The 20,631-nt window shown below is 42.1% G+C and overlaps 1 protein-coding gene across 1 annotated transcript in view; it reads left to right on the top strand.

Moving 5' to 3' along the window:
- The first annotated feature begins 2,772 nt into the window (after window positions 1-2,772).
- Window positions 2,773-20,631, top strand: part of SLC30A5 (solute carrier family 30 member 5) — a 34,669-nt gene continuing 16,810 nt past the window's right edge. Inside the window, 7 exon segments of the mRNA XM_075213500.1 lie at window positions 2,773-3,070; window positions 5,320-5,442; window positions 10,034-10,100; window positions 12,287-12,372; window positions 14,597-14,684; window positions 17,895-17,982; window positions 19,589-19,665. Of these exon segments, the coding sequence (XP_075069601.1) occupies window positions 3,000-3,070; window positions 5,320-5,442; window positions 10,034-10,100; window positions 12,287-12,372; window positions 14,597-14,684; window positions 17,895-17,982; window positions 19,589-19,665 (600 nt within the window). The 5' untranslated portion in view covers window positions 2,773-2,999.

Below are 20,631 nucleotides of genomic sequence, written 5' to 3'. Positions count from 1 at the left end.
ATAATGTTGACATCATTGATGATGATTAGGGTGATGACAGTGTCAACATAGAGGAAGATGACCACTGCTAGCCAAATGCCTGATCTATTCTTCAGTTCATCAACCAAAATGTTCTCTTTTGTGGAGGCCCAAACAAATCAACCATTTTAGCCACAAAAGTGTCAGTCCCTGTTGCTGAAGTGCTTGGTTTGTTGAACTATGCATGCACTTTTTAATATCTGTGTGGACAGGTGGGACCAAGGACAATGCCATCTTGCGCTATTTTACACTATGACCTTGGTCTATCACCTTGTGTAAAATGCTATGCGTTCGATAGCTAGATCTTCATTTGGTTAACATTCAGAAAGTCGACAACATTATGTCCACAATTCAAATACCCACAGTATTATTAGGTTGACAGTATTATTAGGTCGACAATTCAAATGCCGACAGTATTATATGGTTAGTGTTAGGGATAGAGATAGGGATATTATCTACTTAATAATACTGTGTACATTTGCAGAGTCCAACAATGCCGATGGGCATATGCAGATGGGAAGAGACACGGCATCAAACAGGAACACAACTGGAGATAGAACGTGACATGGAGGGGACAGAATAGGGTAAGATCCTTTAATGGGGTAAGTGACTCAACACCTGTTCCTCGACACCAGTCATTATTGACATTTCAGAGTTTTCATAGTACATCTTCGGGACTTGCTTCAATAGACTCTGGCTCTGCCCTCATTCTCCATACAGCGACATTTGCACAGCAAACATGAACTTGGATGTAAGTGTGTCTTAACCTACTATAGGCACTTTGGATACCGTATTGGCCAGCACCTCCATTACAGGCATCGCCTCTGGTAGACCCTGCCTCATTTCCACTGTGGCTGTGATATCTAAGACTTTTAAGACAGAATACATTGTGGATACCATAGACTGTTATCAATGATTTGCTATAACTCTCAGCTTTTCTGACATACAGGACTATCAGCCTTCTCTGATATACAGAACTACTATTGATTTGTTTACCAAGTTTCTCAGTAGTTAAAAAGTATATGCTACTTATTTTACAGATTCTTTGTATTGTATCAGTGCACTGATTATGTTGTAATATATAATTTGGCACAATATATGACCATTCACTATTATCAGTTGCTTGATTTCTTACATCCATTATATTCACCATCAGCACTTGTTTCGGCGCCAACAGAATTGTTTGTTTTTACATTTGAATTATTAGCGGCAGCACGGTGGCTCAGTGGTTAGCACTTCTGCCTCACATCACTGGGGTCATGAGTTCAGTTCTCGACTATGGCCTTATCTGTGAGGAGTTTGTATGTTCTCCCTGTGTTTGCGTGGGTTTCCTCCAGGTGCTCCGGTTTCCTCCCACACTCCAAAAACATACTGGTAGGTTAATTGGCTGCTAACAAATTAACCCTAGTATGTGTGTGTGTGTGTGTGTGTGTCAGGGAATTTAGACTGTAAGCCTCAATGGGGCAGGGATGATGTGAATGAGTTCTCTGTACAGCGCTGCGGAATCAGTGGCGCTATATAAATAAATGATGATGATGATTATCAACCTAATAATTCCATCTACATTTCAATTGTTGACCTAACAATACTGACAGTGTCACTATTGTCAACTTTCCAATACTGTCTATATTAGGATGTCCACCACATAAATGTTGATCATGTAGCTGTCGAATATGTGTATCACACCCAGTTCAGAGGGCCCAAGGACAATTCTATCTTGCACCATTTTACATTACGGCCTTGGTCTATCATCTTGTGTGACACCGCTGTCCGTCTAATGAGTTCTGATATTGCTGCATGCTGTCTCTCTCCAATGTGTCACACATGCAGCCTAACTGTTCCCCACTTCTTTTCTAAAATTATCATTTTATTTCTAGACATCTGTGATGAGAATGATTATGAGGATGATGACATTGTCACCTTTGAGGAAGATGGTTAGCCAAATACCCATTGGTAAATTGTTAAAATCCCTATATATAGTGTATATCTTCTTATGTAATTGTCTACAGTCACTATGACATATTTCCCAACTGATTTAATCAGGACCATCCCTATTCTCTTTAATTTTGGCCCAACTGTTAGAACTATAGGTGTGTCGCACTGGTGTATGTGGGGGAGACGTGAGCAGGGGTGGGGCTGTCTAAGACTTCAGAAGCGCTAGGCATGCCCATGGGGTGTTTGTATAGGGACAATGTTTGGAGGTATGCCGTTAGGGCATCTGCCCACTTCCCTAGGAAGTGGGCAGATGCGTGAGGCCTCCATACTCTCCCGGGAGTCCGGGAGACCCACCCGAAATCCAGGAGACTCCCGGACATTCTGGGAGAGTATGCACGTATGACCTATATATATATTGTCTATCATGCATCCAACATTCCAACTTAAAGGATAATTCCACCACAAACTGAAAATCCAATTTGTGGCAGAACATTCTAACTGCAACTTGGTCCTGAAAGGCTACTTACTTGTAGCATTCAGGTTATCCAATTTTATTTTTATTTTATTTTTTTCATTTTTGGGTAAAATTACACTGTAAATTTCAAGTATCCTGTTCTAAATGAATGTAATACAGTAGCAGTCCCACTGTGCGTGTCAATATTTACATTTTTATTACCATGAAACTAACCTTGACGATCATGTTAAACTGTATCACCAACTAGTTACACAAGTGACACGGTGAGAAGGAGCGCATCGTGAGGAATTTTGTCCCTGCCGCCTACCTGTAATTCACTGGCAGAAGGGGAAAGACTGGAGGAAGATTGTCCCTTGTTGCCCCCCGTAGCCTGCTGACGTTTCCTGCTCCATCATCAGCGCAGTCTGGCTGCTGGCAGTGCTGGAGGCTGTGTACCCGGAATATGTATCCTGTGTCCGGCTGGAGACTCCTCGAGCAGCCGTGGCTGATTCCTTGTAGTGGACACAGGAGCTCCTAGATGCGGTTATAGTACACAGCGCTCCTGGGGAGGAGAGTGTGGGCAGCAGCAGCCATGGAGGAGAAGTACAGCAGTAATGTGATGAGCACCGGCAGGCTGGGCCCTGTGGATGCCCCAGAGTCCAGGTAATGATGCTTGTATAACAGTGATAGTGGGATACGTTCTGTGTGTGCCAGTCTGGCTGTCCCATCCGTGCTGGGACTTGTAGTTCTACAGCAGCTGGAGAGCAACAGCTTGCTAACGTGTGACTTACACATAGATTGTTAGCAATGTGCAGTGGCTATAGCCCAGTGATGGCTAACCTGTGACATGCCAGGTGTTGTGAAACTACAAGTCCCAGCATGCTCTGCCACCTATCAGCTAGTTATCTACTGGCAAAGCATGCTGGGGCTTGTAGTTTCACAACACCTGGAGTGTCACAGGTTAGCCATCACTGGGCTATAGGCTCATCAGCAGTGCTCCTATAATAGGGTGACCAGATCAATCCATAATTGGGACATTTAGGTCATTTTAATTGGGTTTCGTTTTTTATGCAATTGTTGCTGATTTATCAGTTGATCTGGGCAGCCTACATCATGTGCCTTTGTAAAATAGTGTTGACAATGTTTCTGATCAAAGCTTTCATTGTAGTTGAACTATGTAATGTTATAACCTCCACTGATGGGCCAATTCTAATAAATACAGATTTAAGCTAGGTACACACTACAGAAATTTCCACCATCTTTTTATGCCGAGCGATTTTACATGCAATCGATGTTCCGATCGCTCAGTCCATGGACTGCATACACACTAGCCTTGTTTAGGACGATAAAGGGAACAGCAGATGTCCCTTTAGCAACTTTTCACAGCCATGTTGTTGTGAGCAATGATTGTAATTTCGTACTCACTGTTGTGGATCGGTCGGAAGTTTATACACACTACACAGTGGAAACGAGATTGGAACGAAAATATTAAACGTTACGACCAACCAAATGAGGCGACAATCATCGATTTGGGCAGACTTTCAATCATCGTGTCACTGCACACACTGACCCGACTTTTGGATGAGCGGTCGTATGTCGGCTGATTGAGCCGTTTATTGGACGAAAACTGTGTAGTGTGCACCTAGCTTTAGTTTTAGTTTCCGCATAGACCATTTACATAGGAAGTGTACGTTTTTGTGCGGCACCTTTCAAAATGTATGCCTAGAAAATTGGTAACAGTAAGTTTCGGCATAGTCTAAAGTAGCAAAGATGTCTAGTCTTGCAGGGCATAGTATCTAATTAGGCAAAGACATGGTAGGTAAAAGTGCTGAAAATGTAAAATCATGAATATAAGAATAATAAATACAATCATTAATGGGATTAGCAGCCATTCTACTAGCTATCTGAGAGAGAGGATTTCACTTTAGATTTGAAGACAGGTGGTGGCAGACTTTGGAGCCTTGATGTTCCAGAGATAAGGAGCTGTCAGAGAGACACAATGACAATAGAAGGTAAAGAAAGTGGAAGCTTTGAGCGTGGAACAAAGGTGATTGATCACCTTTTAGGACCTGTGTGTAAATAGATATAGATAGATAAATAGATAGATTTGTATATGTGTGTGTGTTCGGAGTGTGTACAATCTAGCCGTACTTGCATTGAACAATGATCATTGGCATTTAAGCAGTTTTTTTTTTTAAAATCCTATTCAAGTGAATGAAGAGTCATTTTAGGATATTTTTGAAACATGAAATTTCTTCATATATGCTCCAAAAATGGCTGTCTGAACACACTCTTCATGTGACCGATATTGGGATGGCTTTTTAATAGTGTGTGTCATTCTCATCCACTAATGTTACCCATGCTTACCTTCAAAAGAACTGTACTGGAAAATGTATTACTTTACATTTTTAAGAATATTTTAACTTTTTCTGCATTTATTTAATGCCCACTAAACACCTAAATTAAAATGTTCAGATATGAACTTTAAAGGTTAATTATTTTGTTCAGTGTAAGGCTGACTTCCCAGTACAGCTAGATTACAAAGTACAGCATTAGCTACCTGCTCCACTACATACAGCTGAGAAAGTCCACCATCATCTTTAGGATAGTGTACTGATGGGATCTCATACAGGTCAGAAAGCTGAGAACGCAATCATTTGTGTTAAGGTGACATCATTGGTCCTACCCCTGTGTATGAATCCTCCAATCAGCACAGCACATTTTTATACAGTAAGTTACTAAAACTTTGCCTGCTTAGTTAGATGAGCACATCTGTACCTACATGGCAGCTGCAAAGGAGTGGAAGAGAGCATTGGGGACTTTAATGGTCTCTAATAATTCTGACAGATAAATATGACAGATATCTTTTGATGTGTATTCTGTATTCTAAAATATTTTGTCTTTTCTTGCAGATTGACCAGATACATTGTACTTCTTTGCGTCACAAAGTTCTTGAAGGCTCTTGGAATCTTTGAGTCATACGATCTACTTAAAGTAGTCCATATTGTACAGTTTATCTTTATATTAAAATTAGGGTAAGTATTGTTAGTTTCATGTAAGAACTACATTGGTTTGGTGAATTTATGAACTGATGTCAATCCTGTGTGTGTCTGGACAAAAGTTAGTGTATGGAGTCTTGGCTCTATCAATGAATGAATCACAATAGTGCAGAGTATTCTTATATCAGAACACACATCCTTTAACAGTAAGAGCTTCATTATACCATAACAGCACTAATACTGAGAATTTAGTTTTAGGTTATATTTAATAAGTTTGAAAAAAACCTTGCTCACGGCTATGCACCCATTCAAGTGACTCCCCAGACATTTGTCACTGTAATTCACTCTTTCCATTGCCACTGTTTTCACTCTTAGTGGCAATATGTTGTCTTTAGACCACGCACTGCCTGTATGCAATGAGGCTGTAGGTTGTATACTTCAGTCTGGGGATACTCTTATTGCCGACCAGTAATTTGCTGTAGGCAGGAGTGATAACTGGCTCCCCTGATGCAGCAGACATCGGGGGACCAGCAAATCAGGTGGAACAGAGGTAAGTAATATCTTATGTTTATGGTTAACTTATCATATACCACCTAAAACTGATTATTATTTTTTTTCAGTTTTGAATGCAATTGAATTAAAATTTAATTCTTTGACTATAGTAATAAAGTAACATTGAAATGTGCCGAGTTTCATTCTGTTGACATATTTTGCGGTCATTTTAGTTACACCAATGCCTCTAATTGCATTATGGATTTTGCCATTATAGCAACATAATATTGAAATGTCCATGTTTTGTTGTGATTTATATGTTTATCTGACGTATTTCTTTTTCTTATGCCTAGAGTAGACTTTTGTAAGAAGTTCTTCCGAGTGTATATTGCGTTTAGCCTGAAGATAATGATTCCGCATAAATCTACTGGTCTGTTAACCACTGCGTGCAGCTGATGTGTTTAGATTACAATGTACAGTGCCAGCGCTCAATAACTGGAATGTGTACATTTATGACCTCATTACTAAGCTCTCTATCAACTGCCCTTTGCTCTCCACCCAGCACCGTTGTAGTTTCATTCTCTCATAACCTTCTCTCATAACCGAACTCCTCTGGAGGAAATCTCGTTCCCTGGCTGACTTCTTTCACTTTAAATTTATCCTCACCTCATTCTGCTCCGCCCTCTCCCTTGCCAAACAATCCTTCTTTAAGTCCCTCATTTCTTCTCAGTCCTCCAATCCCCGCCGCCTCTTTGCCACCTTCAACTCCCTCCTCTCTCCACCCCCCCCCCTCCCATCCCACTTTCCCTTTCCGCCTCTGACTTCGCCACCTTTTTCTCTTCCAAAATTGAGGCCATCAGACTTAACATCTCCTCCTCCTCCCTTCCCTCTCTTTCCCCCCTTTTCCCTTCGCCTCCCCCCACCAACCAACTCTGGTGCTCCTTCTGCCCCACCTCGGGTGATGAAGTTCGCTCACTTATTCTATCCTATCCACCCTCCACCTGTCCTCTCGATCCTATCCCCTCTCGCCTCCTTCGCTCTCTCTCCCCCACGGCCTGCTCTTACCTCGCTCACCTCTTCAACCTCTCACTCTCCTCTGGCGTGGTCCCCTCTTCTTTTAAACACGCTCTTATCTCTCCCATCCTGAAGAAACCTAATCTTGACCCTACCTCTCCTGCTAACTATCGCCCTATCTCTCTTCTCCCCTATGCTTCCAAATTACTTGAGAGGATTGTCTACAATCGCCTCACTAGACACCTCTCAGACTACTCCCTCCTTGACCCTCTCCAATCAGGCTTCCGCCCCCTCCACTCCACCGAAACTGCCCTGGCCAAAGTTTCCAATGACCTCCTACTAGCCAAATCCAAGGGTCACTTCTCCCTACTCATCCTACTCGACCTCTCTGCGGCCTTTGATACCGTTGATCACCCCCTCCTGCTACAAACTCTTCTCTCTCTTGGCCTATCGGGTTCTGTCCTTGCCTGGTTCACCTCTTACCTCGCTAACCGCTCCTTCTCGGTTTCCACCTCTGGCTCTTCCTCAACCCCCTCCCCTCTCCCTGTTGGAGTCCCTCAAGGCTCTGTTCTTGGCCCTCTACTCTTTTCACTCTACACCTCCTCCCTTGGCGCTCTCATCTCCTCCTTCGATCTTCAGTATCATCTCTACGCTGACGACATTCAACTCTACATCTCCTCGCCTGACCTCTCCCCCTCCCACCTCTCTCGTATATCCGACTGCCTCTCCGCAATCTCCTCCTGGACGTCCTCGCGATTTCTCAAGATCAACATCTCCAAAACGGAGCTCATTGTCTTTCCTCCCCCCAGGCTCCCCTCCCACCACGACCTCTCTATCACTGTTAATAACACCTCCATCTCTTCTGTCACCCAACTTCGCTGCCTAGGCGTTACCTTCGACTCTTCTCTCTCCTTCACCCCCCACATTCAATCCCTTGCCCAAGCCTGTTGCTTCCAACTTCACAACATTGCCCGCATCCGACCTTTCCTCTCAGGATGCCACCAAAACTATCATCCATGCACTCATTATCTCCCGCCTGGACTACTGCAACCTCCTCCTCTCCGGCCTCCCCCTCTCCCATCTTGCCCCCCTCCGCTCTATTCTTAACGCGGCTGCTAGACTCATCTTCCTATCTCGCCGCTCCTCCTCCGCATCCCCTCTCTGCCTTGCCCTACACTGGCTCCCCATACCCCACAGAATCCTTTTCAAACTCCTGACCACAACGTACAAGGCGCTCTCCCAGTCCACTGCCCCCTATATCACTGACCTCCTCTCCATTCACACTCCTGCCCGCTCTCTGCGCTCGGCCAATGACCGTCGCCTCTCCTCCACTCTGATTACCTCTTCCCACTCCAGAATCCAAGACTTCTCCCGCGCTGCCCCCCTTCACTGGAATGACCTGCCACGCTCCATCCGTCTCTCTCCCACTCTTAGCTCCTTCAAACGGGCACTAAAACCCCACCTTTTCCTCAAAGCCTACCCACCTTCCACCTAACCCTGCCTCCCCTCCTTTATACGCCAATCACTCTGTACTTGTGTTTTGTTCACCCTCCCTTAGGATGTAAGCTCATTGAGCAGGGCCCTCCTCCCTCTTGTGTCCTTACCAGCTCTTCTGCTCCATCTCTACTGCATTAGCCTGCTTAGAGCTCCTGAAGTGTCAGTATTTTTTGTTTACTGTTCAGTAATGTTATACCCTGTACTGTCTACTGTTTGTGCATTGTACGGCGCTGCGGAACTCTTGTGGCGCCTAACAAATAAAGGATAATAATAATAATAACCTCTTTCCGTGCACAACCAACACACTGCTCATCAACAGTTCTCCCAGTATAAGGAACTCTCTACTGCAGGCCTGGCCAACCTGTGGCTTTCCAGGTATTGTGAAACTACAAGTCCCAGCATATTCTGTCAGTTATCTAATGGCAAAGCATGCTGGGGCTTGTAGTTTCAGAACAGCTGGAGAGCCACAGGTTGGCAGGCCTGCTCTACTGTATCCTGTCACACTCTCCCAGCCTTTTTAGTTCTTGGTCACAGAACATGCACCTTTCCCTCATGAGGGCTAGTTACTGTTCTTCCAGCTGAACCCACCACTGATTTCTTTTACTCCCCCATTACCTCAAACTTCCTAGTCTTTCTCTTTAATTGAAGAAAGCATGGGCTACAGTGGTATATAAATTATTCATTCATTTTGCAGTGTAATATGTTGGCACTTTGTAAATAAAGAACAATAATTGCTCAGCCCTAACATGATCTTATAGATAACTACAAAGGATTGTAGGTTGCAGTTTCTTATTTCCTGCTTCATCTTACATGAGGTCCTGCTCAAATCTGAAATTAAGTTTCTGTCCTCAGCTGAGAGCAAAACTTGCAATTAACTGCTTTTAGTAATGTATATTAAGTCGCCATCATCATCACCATTTATTTATATAGCGCCACTGATTCCGCAGCGCTGTACAGAGAACTCATTCACATCAGTATAAAGTCGCTAAATGTCTATTACTTCCTTTAGTGTTCTATCTGAGTATTAAAGGCCTTTATGATCATGGGAGAGGGGAGTCAGTTTAGTGGATAAAGTTTATGTAGTGTTTTGCATTTGACACAATGATCAAAGGATGACGCACGAGTTTATATAACCTGTTCTTGAATTAACTACAGATGAATACTTGGAACAGCACAAAGAGCATGGCTGTGATTGTTTATTTTTCGGATAATGAATTTCTCATGGAGATAGGCTTCATCAAACATGAGTTCAACATGTGCTAGATCTTGGGCAATGTGACTTTAGCTGTTGTGAAACTACAAGTCTAAGGGGTAAATGTATCAAGCTGCGAGTTTCCGGCGGGATTGAAAAGTGGAGATTTTGCGTATAGCAACCAATCCGATTCTAGTTATCATTTCTTTAGTACATTCTACAAAATGATAGCTGGAATCTAATTGGCTGCTAGAGGCAACATCTCCACTTTTTCAAACCCGCCGGAAGCTCACAGCTTGATAAATTTACCCCTAAGTCTCTGGCTTACCGGCTATGAAGGGACTTGTAGTTCTACAATCCTATGTGCTAGATGAATAAGTAGTATAACAATGAGTGTCTTGTGTTGACCCTGTTTCTCTTCTCTCTTCACAGGTCTGCATTTTTTATGGTTTTGTTTCAAAAGCCATTTTCTTCGGGGAAGTCAGTTACAAAACGTCAGGTAAGTTGACCCGTTAGTGGTAGATCTTTCACACTAACAGGTAACTTGGGTATGAAGACTTAGAAATGCACTGTAAAACATTTCCTAAACCCCTCTAGTATGTAATAAGATCAGTCAGTACATGACAGAGCTTCAAGGCACTTTACACAACATTCCGTGTGGTCTATTACATAATGTATAATAGTAATTATAAACTTGTTTTGTTTTAACTAAGTTATCTGGCCAGTGGGGGAAAAAAAGCAGAGTTTAGTATCATTTTACCCATGGAAACCAAGTGATTTGTCTTAGGCAGTGAAGAGATGGCACTACTATCACAATCTAAGGTTGCATTGACTCAGGATACCATATTAAGTTGTAGTTATCATACAGGTTACATATCTGACTAATCTGATTTTGTTAGCGTTACTTATTAACAGTAAAGATTTCATGTTTTTCCCAATTCCATCATGATTTCTTTGTTAATGACAAATGTATATGCTTCACCAATGTAATATCTAGTGAAATAAGCATTGCACAATGAATTTCTGACTAATGTCAGTGAAGCACATTCCTTCCTGTCCTCCGTCAGATGTTAATGTTTCTCAGGTTTTCACACTTCTCCAACTTTATACTTCTGTGCATGATAAATAATCATGTGAGGACAATTCACTGCAGATCATGATAGATGCATCTAAATACTTTTTAAATGCATACGTTTGTAAAATGAGATATTGAAAAGGACGCTCATGGGAAAAAAAAAAAATTGTGTTCTATACTTTTAAATCTAGTGCAATGTCCTGTAATCTGTGTTACAAAAATAAAATGTCAGAAGGACCTTCTTCTTGTAATTTTGTTTTTCGTTTGAAGTGCCCCTCTTGCAAATCGTAGATGTCGTTTGTTGCTGCTTTCTAAATACTGGATCATAACTAATGTTCATGGTTTTCTAAATTAACTTCTTTCGATTCCTTGTTTTCAATGGTAAAATATTGTAATTACCGTATTTCCCCATGTATAAGGCGCTCCCATGTATAAGACGCACCTTAATTTTGACCTCGAAATTTGAAAAAAAAAATATTACGGTAGTTGTCAAAAAAGGCAGGGAGAGTGTAACGGCCGGCAGCTCTGATTGTGATCAGAGCAGCCGGGCAGCACACTCTCCCTGCAATCGCCCCCCCACTGCCACTGTACTTCTGTCCCCCTCCTCCTGGATGCGTGCATACCGCTGTCCCCCTCCTCCTGCATCCCCGCTACCCCTGTATAAGACGCACCAAGGTTTTAGACCCAAAATTTTGGGGGAAAAGGTGCGTCTTATACATGGGGAAATACGGTAAGTGATAATTTGTTAAGGAGACTGTACACCCTTCTGTCTGACAACCAAATATATGACCTATTGAATGCCCCCTCCCCTTTTCAAAGTTCTGATTGCCGTCAAAAGCAGATATAAGCTTATACTGTCAATTAAGCCTATTGCCGTTTTGCTTACAGAACCAAGCCTCAAGCTAGGGACAGCTTTTTTATATTATTTCACAAACTTTCCAGCTCTCTTCCGTGGTACTGTTTTTTTTATAAATGTGTGTTATTGCTTGCGTTCTGTTATCACTGGCTCCATTCCTTTTAATTGGTTTTCCACAAATCTGCATTGTAGATAAGAATCATCTAATTAATAGTAACATATTTTCAGCACAATAAAAAGAGATATGCTTAGAGGAGGATGGAAAAAAAGTTACATATTTCTTTTATCTAAGACAGAGAGTGACTTATTGTGCAAGTACAACAGGGGCTGTAATGCTGAGTACACACAAAGCTATATTGATAGTGTGTGTAGACAGCGTACCTGCCCATCCATTATTCCCAGTCAATTAAAAATAAGAGAGAAACAAGAGTATTCTTGTACCATTGGCTTCATGATGCTTTATTTCTAACTAAGCGATTTTTTTTATGGACAGTATTGTATTTCAACAAAGCCTAGGTGCAAATAAAAATATATTTTCATTGTAGACGTATGTAATTGACCTGCCTGGCTCCTGCTTTTCACACTTGCTCACATAAATTCATTATAACATTTGAATCGGCATCCCCTGTGAAATCTGTTGACTCCTTTAAAACAAAAACAAAAAACTCATCAGTGACAGGTTAAAATGGTGACTATAAATTGTAACTGAATGTATTTATTTAACTCTCTACTAAATTAATATTTTGTCTCCTAGTGGATCAGTATTGTGAAACATGCTTTCGTTGGCTGTATTATCTCACTCCTGTGGTTCTTTGGCCTCACTCTTTGTGGGCCGTTAAGGTAATTGCATTTCTCGATGTCCATTTTTGCGTTTTTTCCCCCCCAAAAAATAAAAAAAATCCCAGCAACTTTATTTTTTTGTAATATAATACAAGGAATAGTTACAAAGCGCTGTTCCTCAGTATCAAATCAGTGTTCATATTCGTGCAGAAAGCAAGTTAAGATGCAGGCATTTTAAAAATGTAGTAAGTACCTCACACTGAGAGCGTCTGCACTGCTCTCTAATGAGCCGTGCACTTGGAATGAACGTTTTGCATATATAAATGCTTAGTAGTCTGCTCTCCATTGGTGTAATCTCCCAAACAGGCAAAATCCAATCCACACGAAAACTGCTTGCTGGAAAAAAATATATTAGTCACCGAATGCTAAAATATTTTAGAAAAATTATTTCTCCAGTCACTGACTTGATTGAATAAACTTCCGTTAGCAAAGTATGTTACTGGTACAATTATCACACCAGGGAAATGTATTTGTTGGTTATATGCAGCATAGCCCTCTTACAGATGGTGATCATGGCTCCTGTACAGCGTTAAACTCTTTACTTGGATTGGCATGTTAGGTGCTTATTACATGGGAGTTTTCATTTTATGTTTTCTTGCACTTTGCCCTCGTCATTTCCTTTCCTCCTGCTCTGTCCTTTTTCATTGTAATCTACGGTCATGTAAACTATCTTTCACATATGTGTTTGGCTTCATGTTGGTTATTTTTGGTTGTATAAATAATGACAATGTACAATCTGTCATGTGTTATCTGTCTCAGATTAGATTTACCAAATTGTAGGACTTGGTGAGGTCTGGATGATTATTAAGTTCTGGAAAGTAAAAATACAGAATTTGAGAGAGTGTAATTATTGAAATCGTGGGTCTATTTGTGTTCTTAAAAAAATATTTCATTGACTGTTTTAAAACCACAGTCAGGGTATGTAGTTTGAGAGGCATGTCTTTTGGCTAAATTACTTGTATATTAAAGGACATTTTGCCTCTTTGTTTGTAGATACAGGTTCTATGTGGTAGCTGTAACAGCTTGCTAGATAAGCATGGCTTCCCCTTGTTTCCAGGGGAACTGGTTCTCAGACAGGTAAGACCGTGTGATTAGCACTTCTGCCTCACAGCGCTTGGGTCATGAGTTCAATTCCCTGCCATGGCCTTATCTGTGTGGAGTTTGTATGTTCTCCCCGTGTTTGCGTGGGTTTCCTCCGGGTGCTCCGGTTTCCTCCCACACTCCAAAAACATACTAGTAGGTTAATTGGCTGCTATCAAAATTGACCCTAGGCTGTCTCTCCCTGTCTGTGTGTCTGTGTGTCTGTGTGTCTGTGTGTCTGTGTGTGTATGTTAGGGAATTTAGTCTGTAAGCTCCAATGGGGCAGGGACTGATGTGAATGAGTTCTCTGTACAGCGCTGCGGAATCAGTGGCGCTATATAAATAAATGGTGATGATGACCTTGCCCTCCTGTTGGGTTATGCAGCCAACAATACCAGGATTCAAGATTCCAGTGTAGTAACTGTTTATCGTCGCCCCAGAGGGCATGGAGAAGGTTCCATAGTAAAAGCGCTGTCTATTTATAACAGTTTTTCTTGGCAACCAGAGTAACCGTGTTTAGCAAGCTTATCATTACAGCTACCTGATAGCCACTGTATCTACAACAGAAAGAAGTTGAGTAATTGTCTGTGCACGGACAAAATGACATTTAAAGCAATGTAGCCATTCAGAGTTTTTGGGTGAAGTTGGAAATCGGGCTTCTTTGTTAGATGACTAGATTGTGTTTAATGTAATTTCTTGTTTTATTTATTTCTAAAACACCTTGCAAATAAGCCTTGCAGAAAAATGGGGACATGGGGGGATTGCATAATGCTTTTTAACCCATAAAAAGTGATAGAGGTCGTTAAAAAAACCAAACAACAATTAAGATGGGCACAATTACCCTTCAAAAACCACTCGGTTCTCATGTCCAGCAACCACGCAGTTCATAATGTGCTCATCCTGACTGTGTCAAGAGGGCACTTCTACGGTGATTGTGTGAATACAGAACATTGATCACTGCTTTATGTACTATATATGCCAGTGTGGGGAATGCTCAACATATTTATTTTACACTGCAGTGGTACAGAGCCCTGATGCTTAGTACATTCGTTTAAAAAAAAAAAAGAATGTGGCAGTTCTTTTATTATATCTGTATGTAATTGTATTTGTTGTAAGACTTTTTATTTTCATTTTGTTTTTCTAGGACCTTACTGCTGTTTGAACATAGTGATATCGTGGTTGTAACATTGCTTACGGTGCTCTTTACTGGTTCCAGCGGGGTACCATCCAAGGTATCTATTTTCCGTATCTCTTATGCAGTAGAAGTATGTGTTGGAATGATAAGGAGATTTTACTTGCCGGTAAAGGCTGAATAAAATGTATGTCCATAGATTCTGATTATTGTGTATAAAGAACAATATTTCCCTACACATATGCACTTGGAAATATGATTGGAAGCCATGTACAGTAGATATCCCTGATGAGGTACGTTTCATTGTAATCTATAGATTACTACATTTTGCAGCTTGTCTTGTTTTTAAGGAGAAAATATTCTTTCTCTTTCTTCCTATCTGGGGGACACTGCTACCATGGGGTTGTGTGAGGGGAGTGGAGTTTGGCAATTAATCAGTTAACTTGTTAATGTATCCTGTTGACAAACCCCTCCCCTCTGAAACCCCTGTAGCCTCTTAAGTTTTTGTTGAGTGCCTAAGGGAGTTGGGCGTACTTAGGCTATTTCTCATAGTTTTTGCTATTTTATTTTACTAATTTATTTATATTCCTATACAGGAGTGTGCTCTGTCCTATACAGAGCATACTAGTTCAGGGAGAAGGAGGCTTCAGGATACGCATATGAAGCTGCCCAAAACGCAGCTTCCATTTTCCCCTCTATTTCCGCAACGGCAGTTGCAGCCAGGAGGACCCTATGGTTGAGGTCCTGGGATGCAGACTCTGAATCAAAGAAATCTTTGGAGTCTCTCCCTTATTCAGGTGGAGTGTAATTTGGCCCTGAATTGGACAGCATAATTTCCCAGGCCACAGGAGGCAAAAGTACCTTCCTAGTCAATTTCCCAAAGCCTAGAACACCCAGGTTTGGCTCAACTAGACAGACCTTTCGGGGGAAGGGGCTCATCTGGTTGGGGCCAGACTTGCAGGTCCAGGCCATCTGGCACTAGAGGACATTCGCACCAGGGTAGGTCTTCCTCCTCCACAAACCATCCTTCTTCCAAGCTAACGGATAAATCGGAAGCTTGATACCCCCCCCCTTTCTCGCAACATCGGGAGTTGGGGGATGTTTGCTTTTGTTCAAAGATCAGTGGGCAGAGTCCTCGGAGGACAGTTGGACTCGTGGGATTATGACGAGGGATTACATAATAGCCCCTCGTCGATTCTTCGCAACCAGATTACCCCGCGACCCACGAAGAAAACAGGCGATGCTTTACTGTGTTGCCTCTTTTTTTTCCGCAGGCGTCATCCGGGAAGTTCCTAACATCAAAAGAGACAAGGTTTCTACTCCAACCTCTTTTTGGTCCAAAAGCCGGATGGCTCATTCCGCCCTATCCTAAATCTAAAACAGTTGAACCTACACCTGAAGGTTGACCGATATTGGATGGAATTCCTCAGGTCGGTTATCAATGGACTGGAAGCAAACCAGTTCATGGCATCTGTAGACATCAAAGATGCCTACCTTCACGTTCCTATCTGGAAGGCACATCAGGCTTTTCTCAGGTTCACAGTGGGAATCGCTCATTACCAGTTCAGAGCTCTCCCATTCGGCCTTCCAACAGCACCAAGGGTGTTTACAAAAATAATGGCGGCTTGTCTTCATTCCAGAGGTGTGCAAATAGTGCCCTACCTGGACAATCTACTAATCACGTTTGCCCCTGCTCGACCAGCATCTACAGCTCACTATCAGGATCCTGGAGATGCATGTGTGGCTCATAAATCGAGCAAAATCCCAGTTAACCCCTTGCCAGAGAATGAACTAATAATGGATACCAGCAAACAGAAGGTATTCCTTTCAGAGGACAAATCACGATTCTTGCAGGGGACTCTGCAATTCGAGTTTTTGTCCTGCCGCAGACCGTCGGTCCTCTTATACATGCGCTTACTAGGAAAGATGGTTTCAACCTTCGAGATTCTCCCTCACCGTCTAATTCATTTGCTTTCAAAGGGACCTCTTAAAAAAAGTGGTCAGGATTCCATCAGAAGTTAGAACGCCAATTGATTCGCTTTTCACCACAGGCGGGACAATCCCTCAGATGGTGGATAGCCTAGGACAATTTGCTAGTCGGCAGGTCCTTTGCACCATGGTCTTGAATCTTAGTATCCACAGACACCAGCCTTCGGGGATGGGGGGCTGTGGCACTTCAGACTTCAGGGGCTCTGGTCCACTCAGGAGACCTCTCTCCCCATCAACATACTGGAACTGAAGGTTATGTTAAAGGCCTTACAAGGGCGCCCAATCCATCCTGCAGGGCCAACCAGTCTGTCTGCAGTCTGACAGCGCAATGGCAGTGTCGTACGTCAACAGACGGGGGCAGCAAAAGTGCAAGAGCAATGGAGGTGGTGGCTCAGATCTTGACCTGGGCCGAAAACCACATTCCCTACATCTCCGCAGTCTTTATTCCAGGCATCCAAAACTGGGAAGCAGACTATCTAAGCCGGCATGCAATTCTGCCGTGGGAATGGTCTCTTCATCCGGGGGTCTTTCAGTCTCTGGTCATTCAATGGGGGACCCCGGACCGAGACCTAATGGCATCTCGTAACAACCGAAAGGTCCTACACTTTTGCTCAAGAGCAAGGGACCCCTTGGCAGTGGCCATCGATGTAATGACAATGCCCTGGGACTTCAGGTTGGGATACCTGCCCCCCTCCCATTTCCATGATTCCCCGTGTCCTTTGGAGAGTCAAGCAGGACGGTATTCCAGTTATACTTGTGGCTCCAGCTTGGCCGCGGAGGGTCTGTTATCCAGAAATCCTGTTGATGGCAATAGGTCCAGATCTTAGGTTACCTGTTTGAGAAGACCTTCTTTTACAGGGACCATTCCAACATCAGGACTTGCCTCGGCCGAATTTAATGGCATGGCTGTTGAAGCCAACCCTTGGAGGTCCAGAGGGTTCTCTTCACGAGTAGTGGACACCCTCCTTAGGGCTAGAAAACCAGTCTCTGCTCTTATTTACCACCGCATCTGGCTTACCTACATGAGCTGGAGGGGAGGCCTTTGTCAGCAGGATACATTAACAAGTTAACTGGTTAAGTGCCAAACTCCACTCCCCTCACACAACCCCATGGTTGCAGTGTACCCCAGATGGAATCGGAGACAGATTTATCGTGAGTATAAAAATCCTCTTTTTTTTTAGCTGTTTTATGTGCAGTTAAAGTCTTCTCTGTAATATTGTCTCAGTATGTGATTTTTTTTATGAGCCTCTAGCACAGCTGCAGAACATCTCTGTGTGACACCGCAGTATTAACCCATTGTGTCCATTCTTCTTCTTCTCAGACTCGAGGTGCTGCGTTTTTTATCATTGCTGTTATCTGCTTACTTCTCTTTGACAATGACGATCTAATGGCCAAAATTGCTGAACACCGTATCTTTTACTCAGGATTCTTCTTGTATTGTGAGGATCACACAGTCATATAACATTTTATGTTCCCCTCCCAGGCAAAGTATAGATTTGCTAACCTTCTACACATCTATTCATGTGTTAAAGTCCTCCATTTACCTTCAGAGAGCAAATAAAGCCACTGTTTGAGAATAATATTATATGAGAGGCCATGTATTAGCTGGATAATATACATGACATAAATGGAGAGTTTATTCTAAATATGTCTAACATGCTCTCTGTCACTCACTTGCAGCAGGCTGCCATGTTAGTGGGTGGGGCTTAACTAACTAAACAGACATACAGTGACTGATGGCTTAGACAGCGCTGCTTTGCAGAAATGCGCAGTTTTGATTGATGGAATCACACACAGCGTCATTCGTATCTAATGGTACCTTCATATGCAGATAATCTCCTTTTGGGACAGACATAGTATGCCATCCTAAATATGTCCAGCTCCACCGCTGCTTCATGTGCCCAATATTGGAGGTTTAGAAATTCCCAGCCCTCAGTCGTTGGACAGATGACATTATAATAAGTACAAAAGTATGCAGGAAGCTAGTCCCCCTCCTACAGAGGTTCTTCAATTCCTGCATATTGAAGTACTGTTGGATACAATGTGCTGGGTGGTATCTAACCAGGAATGCAGGTTTGGCTGTGACATATTGGCAAATTTTTTGTAATTGTTTCTAATTTAGTGGCCAGTAAACACGTTAATAAAGGTGAAGATGTCCTTTATAAATATATGTAGTGTCGCACAATAGTACCCTTTTTCTAGTTGTGTATATTAGACAAAAGTAGACCTGTCATTTACAATAAACTACATTGGTGTAATATTAGAGCGAGTAACTCCACCAATGTACAGTAAACTTGTCCATTACTTGGCTAAATAATAGACCTGAAATAATGTGTTTCTTAACTAAATATGTCCAGCAACTTTGGACATATACATTCCTAAAACAGCCATTGGTATGTGGATCTCATTGTATTAAGGTTTAGTCGCCCTTTAAAATTTAAATTAAAATTAAAGAGCAGTCTACAATTTGTGGTCTTTGGATATTCCTTAAAAAGACCATAGGGGGTCCTTTTTTACAATGGCAGTAGTAAGTACTTGCGTTGCTGTAGTATCTTATATAGAGAAACAGACGCTCTGCACAAGTGAACACTATAAGATAACTTGGATGAAAGGAAAGATCATGTTCTCTCTGCAAGGGATTACTTCTGACATTGTAGTTCATCATCATCATCATTTATTTATATAGCGCCAACATATTCCGTAGCGCTTTACAATTGGGGACAAACGTAATAAACTAATAAACAAACTGGGTAAAACAGACAAAGAGGTGAGAAGGCCCTGCTCGCAAGCTTACAATCTATGGGACAATGGGAGATTGACACATGAGGTTAAGTATACATTTTGCATCTTGGCCCAGCCAGACTGCAAAGGTAGGGTGACTCATAAGCTAAATGATCCTGTCACACAATAATGTTGGTCCGGGGGTAGTTGTCTTGTGTGAAATTGTGTAACAGGCTAAATTTATTGTAGTTGTCTCTGTGTTTGTAAATCTTTCCCTTAACTCTGCGGGATTAGCTGAAGGACATCATGACAGCGCTCTGACACACTTCCTGTACACTGCGTTCTCCCTGCTAGGGGTCGCTGATCACAAGGTAAGAGTCCTCCTCGCCTATTGTATTCTCCACTGTCCAAATCACAACTTGCCCTTTATTTAAATTCTCCTAACTTCCACATGAATATAGATATTTATTCCTGCTGTTCTAATATCAGGGAGCTAAACAGTTATCATCATACATAACCGTCCTATGGACTGTTATCACACATATGTATGTGGGAAACGTGGTATTAGCTGTTTAGTGTGGCATGTGGTAATAATGAGCTGACGTCTCTCTCACTGTTCTGTTGCATCAAGGCTTCATGTTCAGCACATTAGCTGGGTCTGTTCAGCCATTTCCTAAGTTACAACACAGACTTGGCCCAACTATGCTCAAGTTTGACAATAAGGCAGCTCACACTTTACATAGACAGATTCCAGGTGCTCGATTGAGTGCATTTAACAATATTTATCAATTAACGGGGAGGGCGGAGCAACTGCATGCTGGTCTTAATGCTATATTTATCTGATGATTTATAGTCATCTCTTTATAAGTAGATAAGGGTTGCGCATTAGGATTTTGGTGTGCAATTTCTCTTTTTTTTTTTTTTTTTTTTTTTCCCCCACAACAAAATGTATTATTGTGCAGTTTTCACTTGGATCTAATTCACTGTTCATCACCATAAAACACATATCTGCCATCTATTTTCCTGTGACATGTGCCTAGTCTCGTGCTCATTAATACTTCTTGAAACGATGTTTGGGAACACACTGGCTTGCCATTTGCATACACATGTAGATGACATCTAATGGGGTTGCTTGGACTAATCGCCAAATGACCAGATTGCTTTATTATTACTTATTATTTTTATTATTATTGCAGAGTCGCTATTTAGCTAAACAACCAGATCTAAAAGTAAAATTTACACTTTTTACTTGTATGTTGGTTGATTGACTTTGCACACACAGGGCTGACCTGATGAAATTTAATTGGCTTTTGATAGTTTAGAATCAATTTATTGGC

Source organism: Mixophyes fleayi, chromosome 1, assembly GCF_038048845.1.
Source record: "Mixophyes fleayi isolate aMixFle1 chromosome 1, aMixFle1.hap1, whole genome shotgun sequence".
Lineage (NCBI taxonomy): Eukaryota > Metazoa > Chordata > Amphibia > Anura > Limnodynastidae > Mixophyes > Mixophyes fleayi.
The sequence above is the reverse complement of the archived record's forward strand: the minus strand, read 5'-3'. Positions and strand labels throughout refer to the sequence as shown.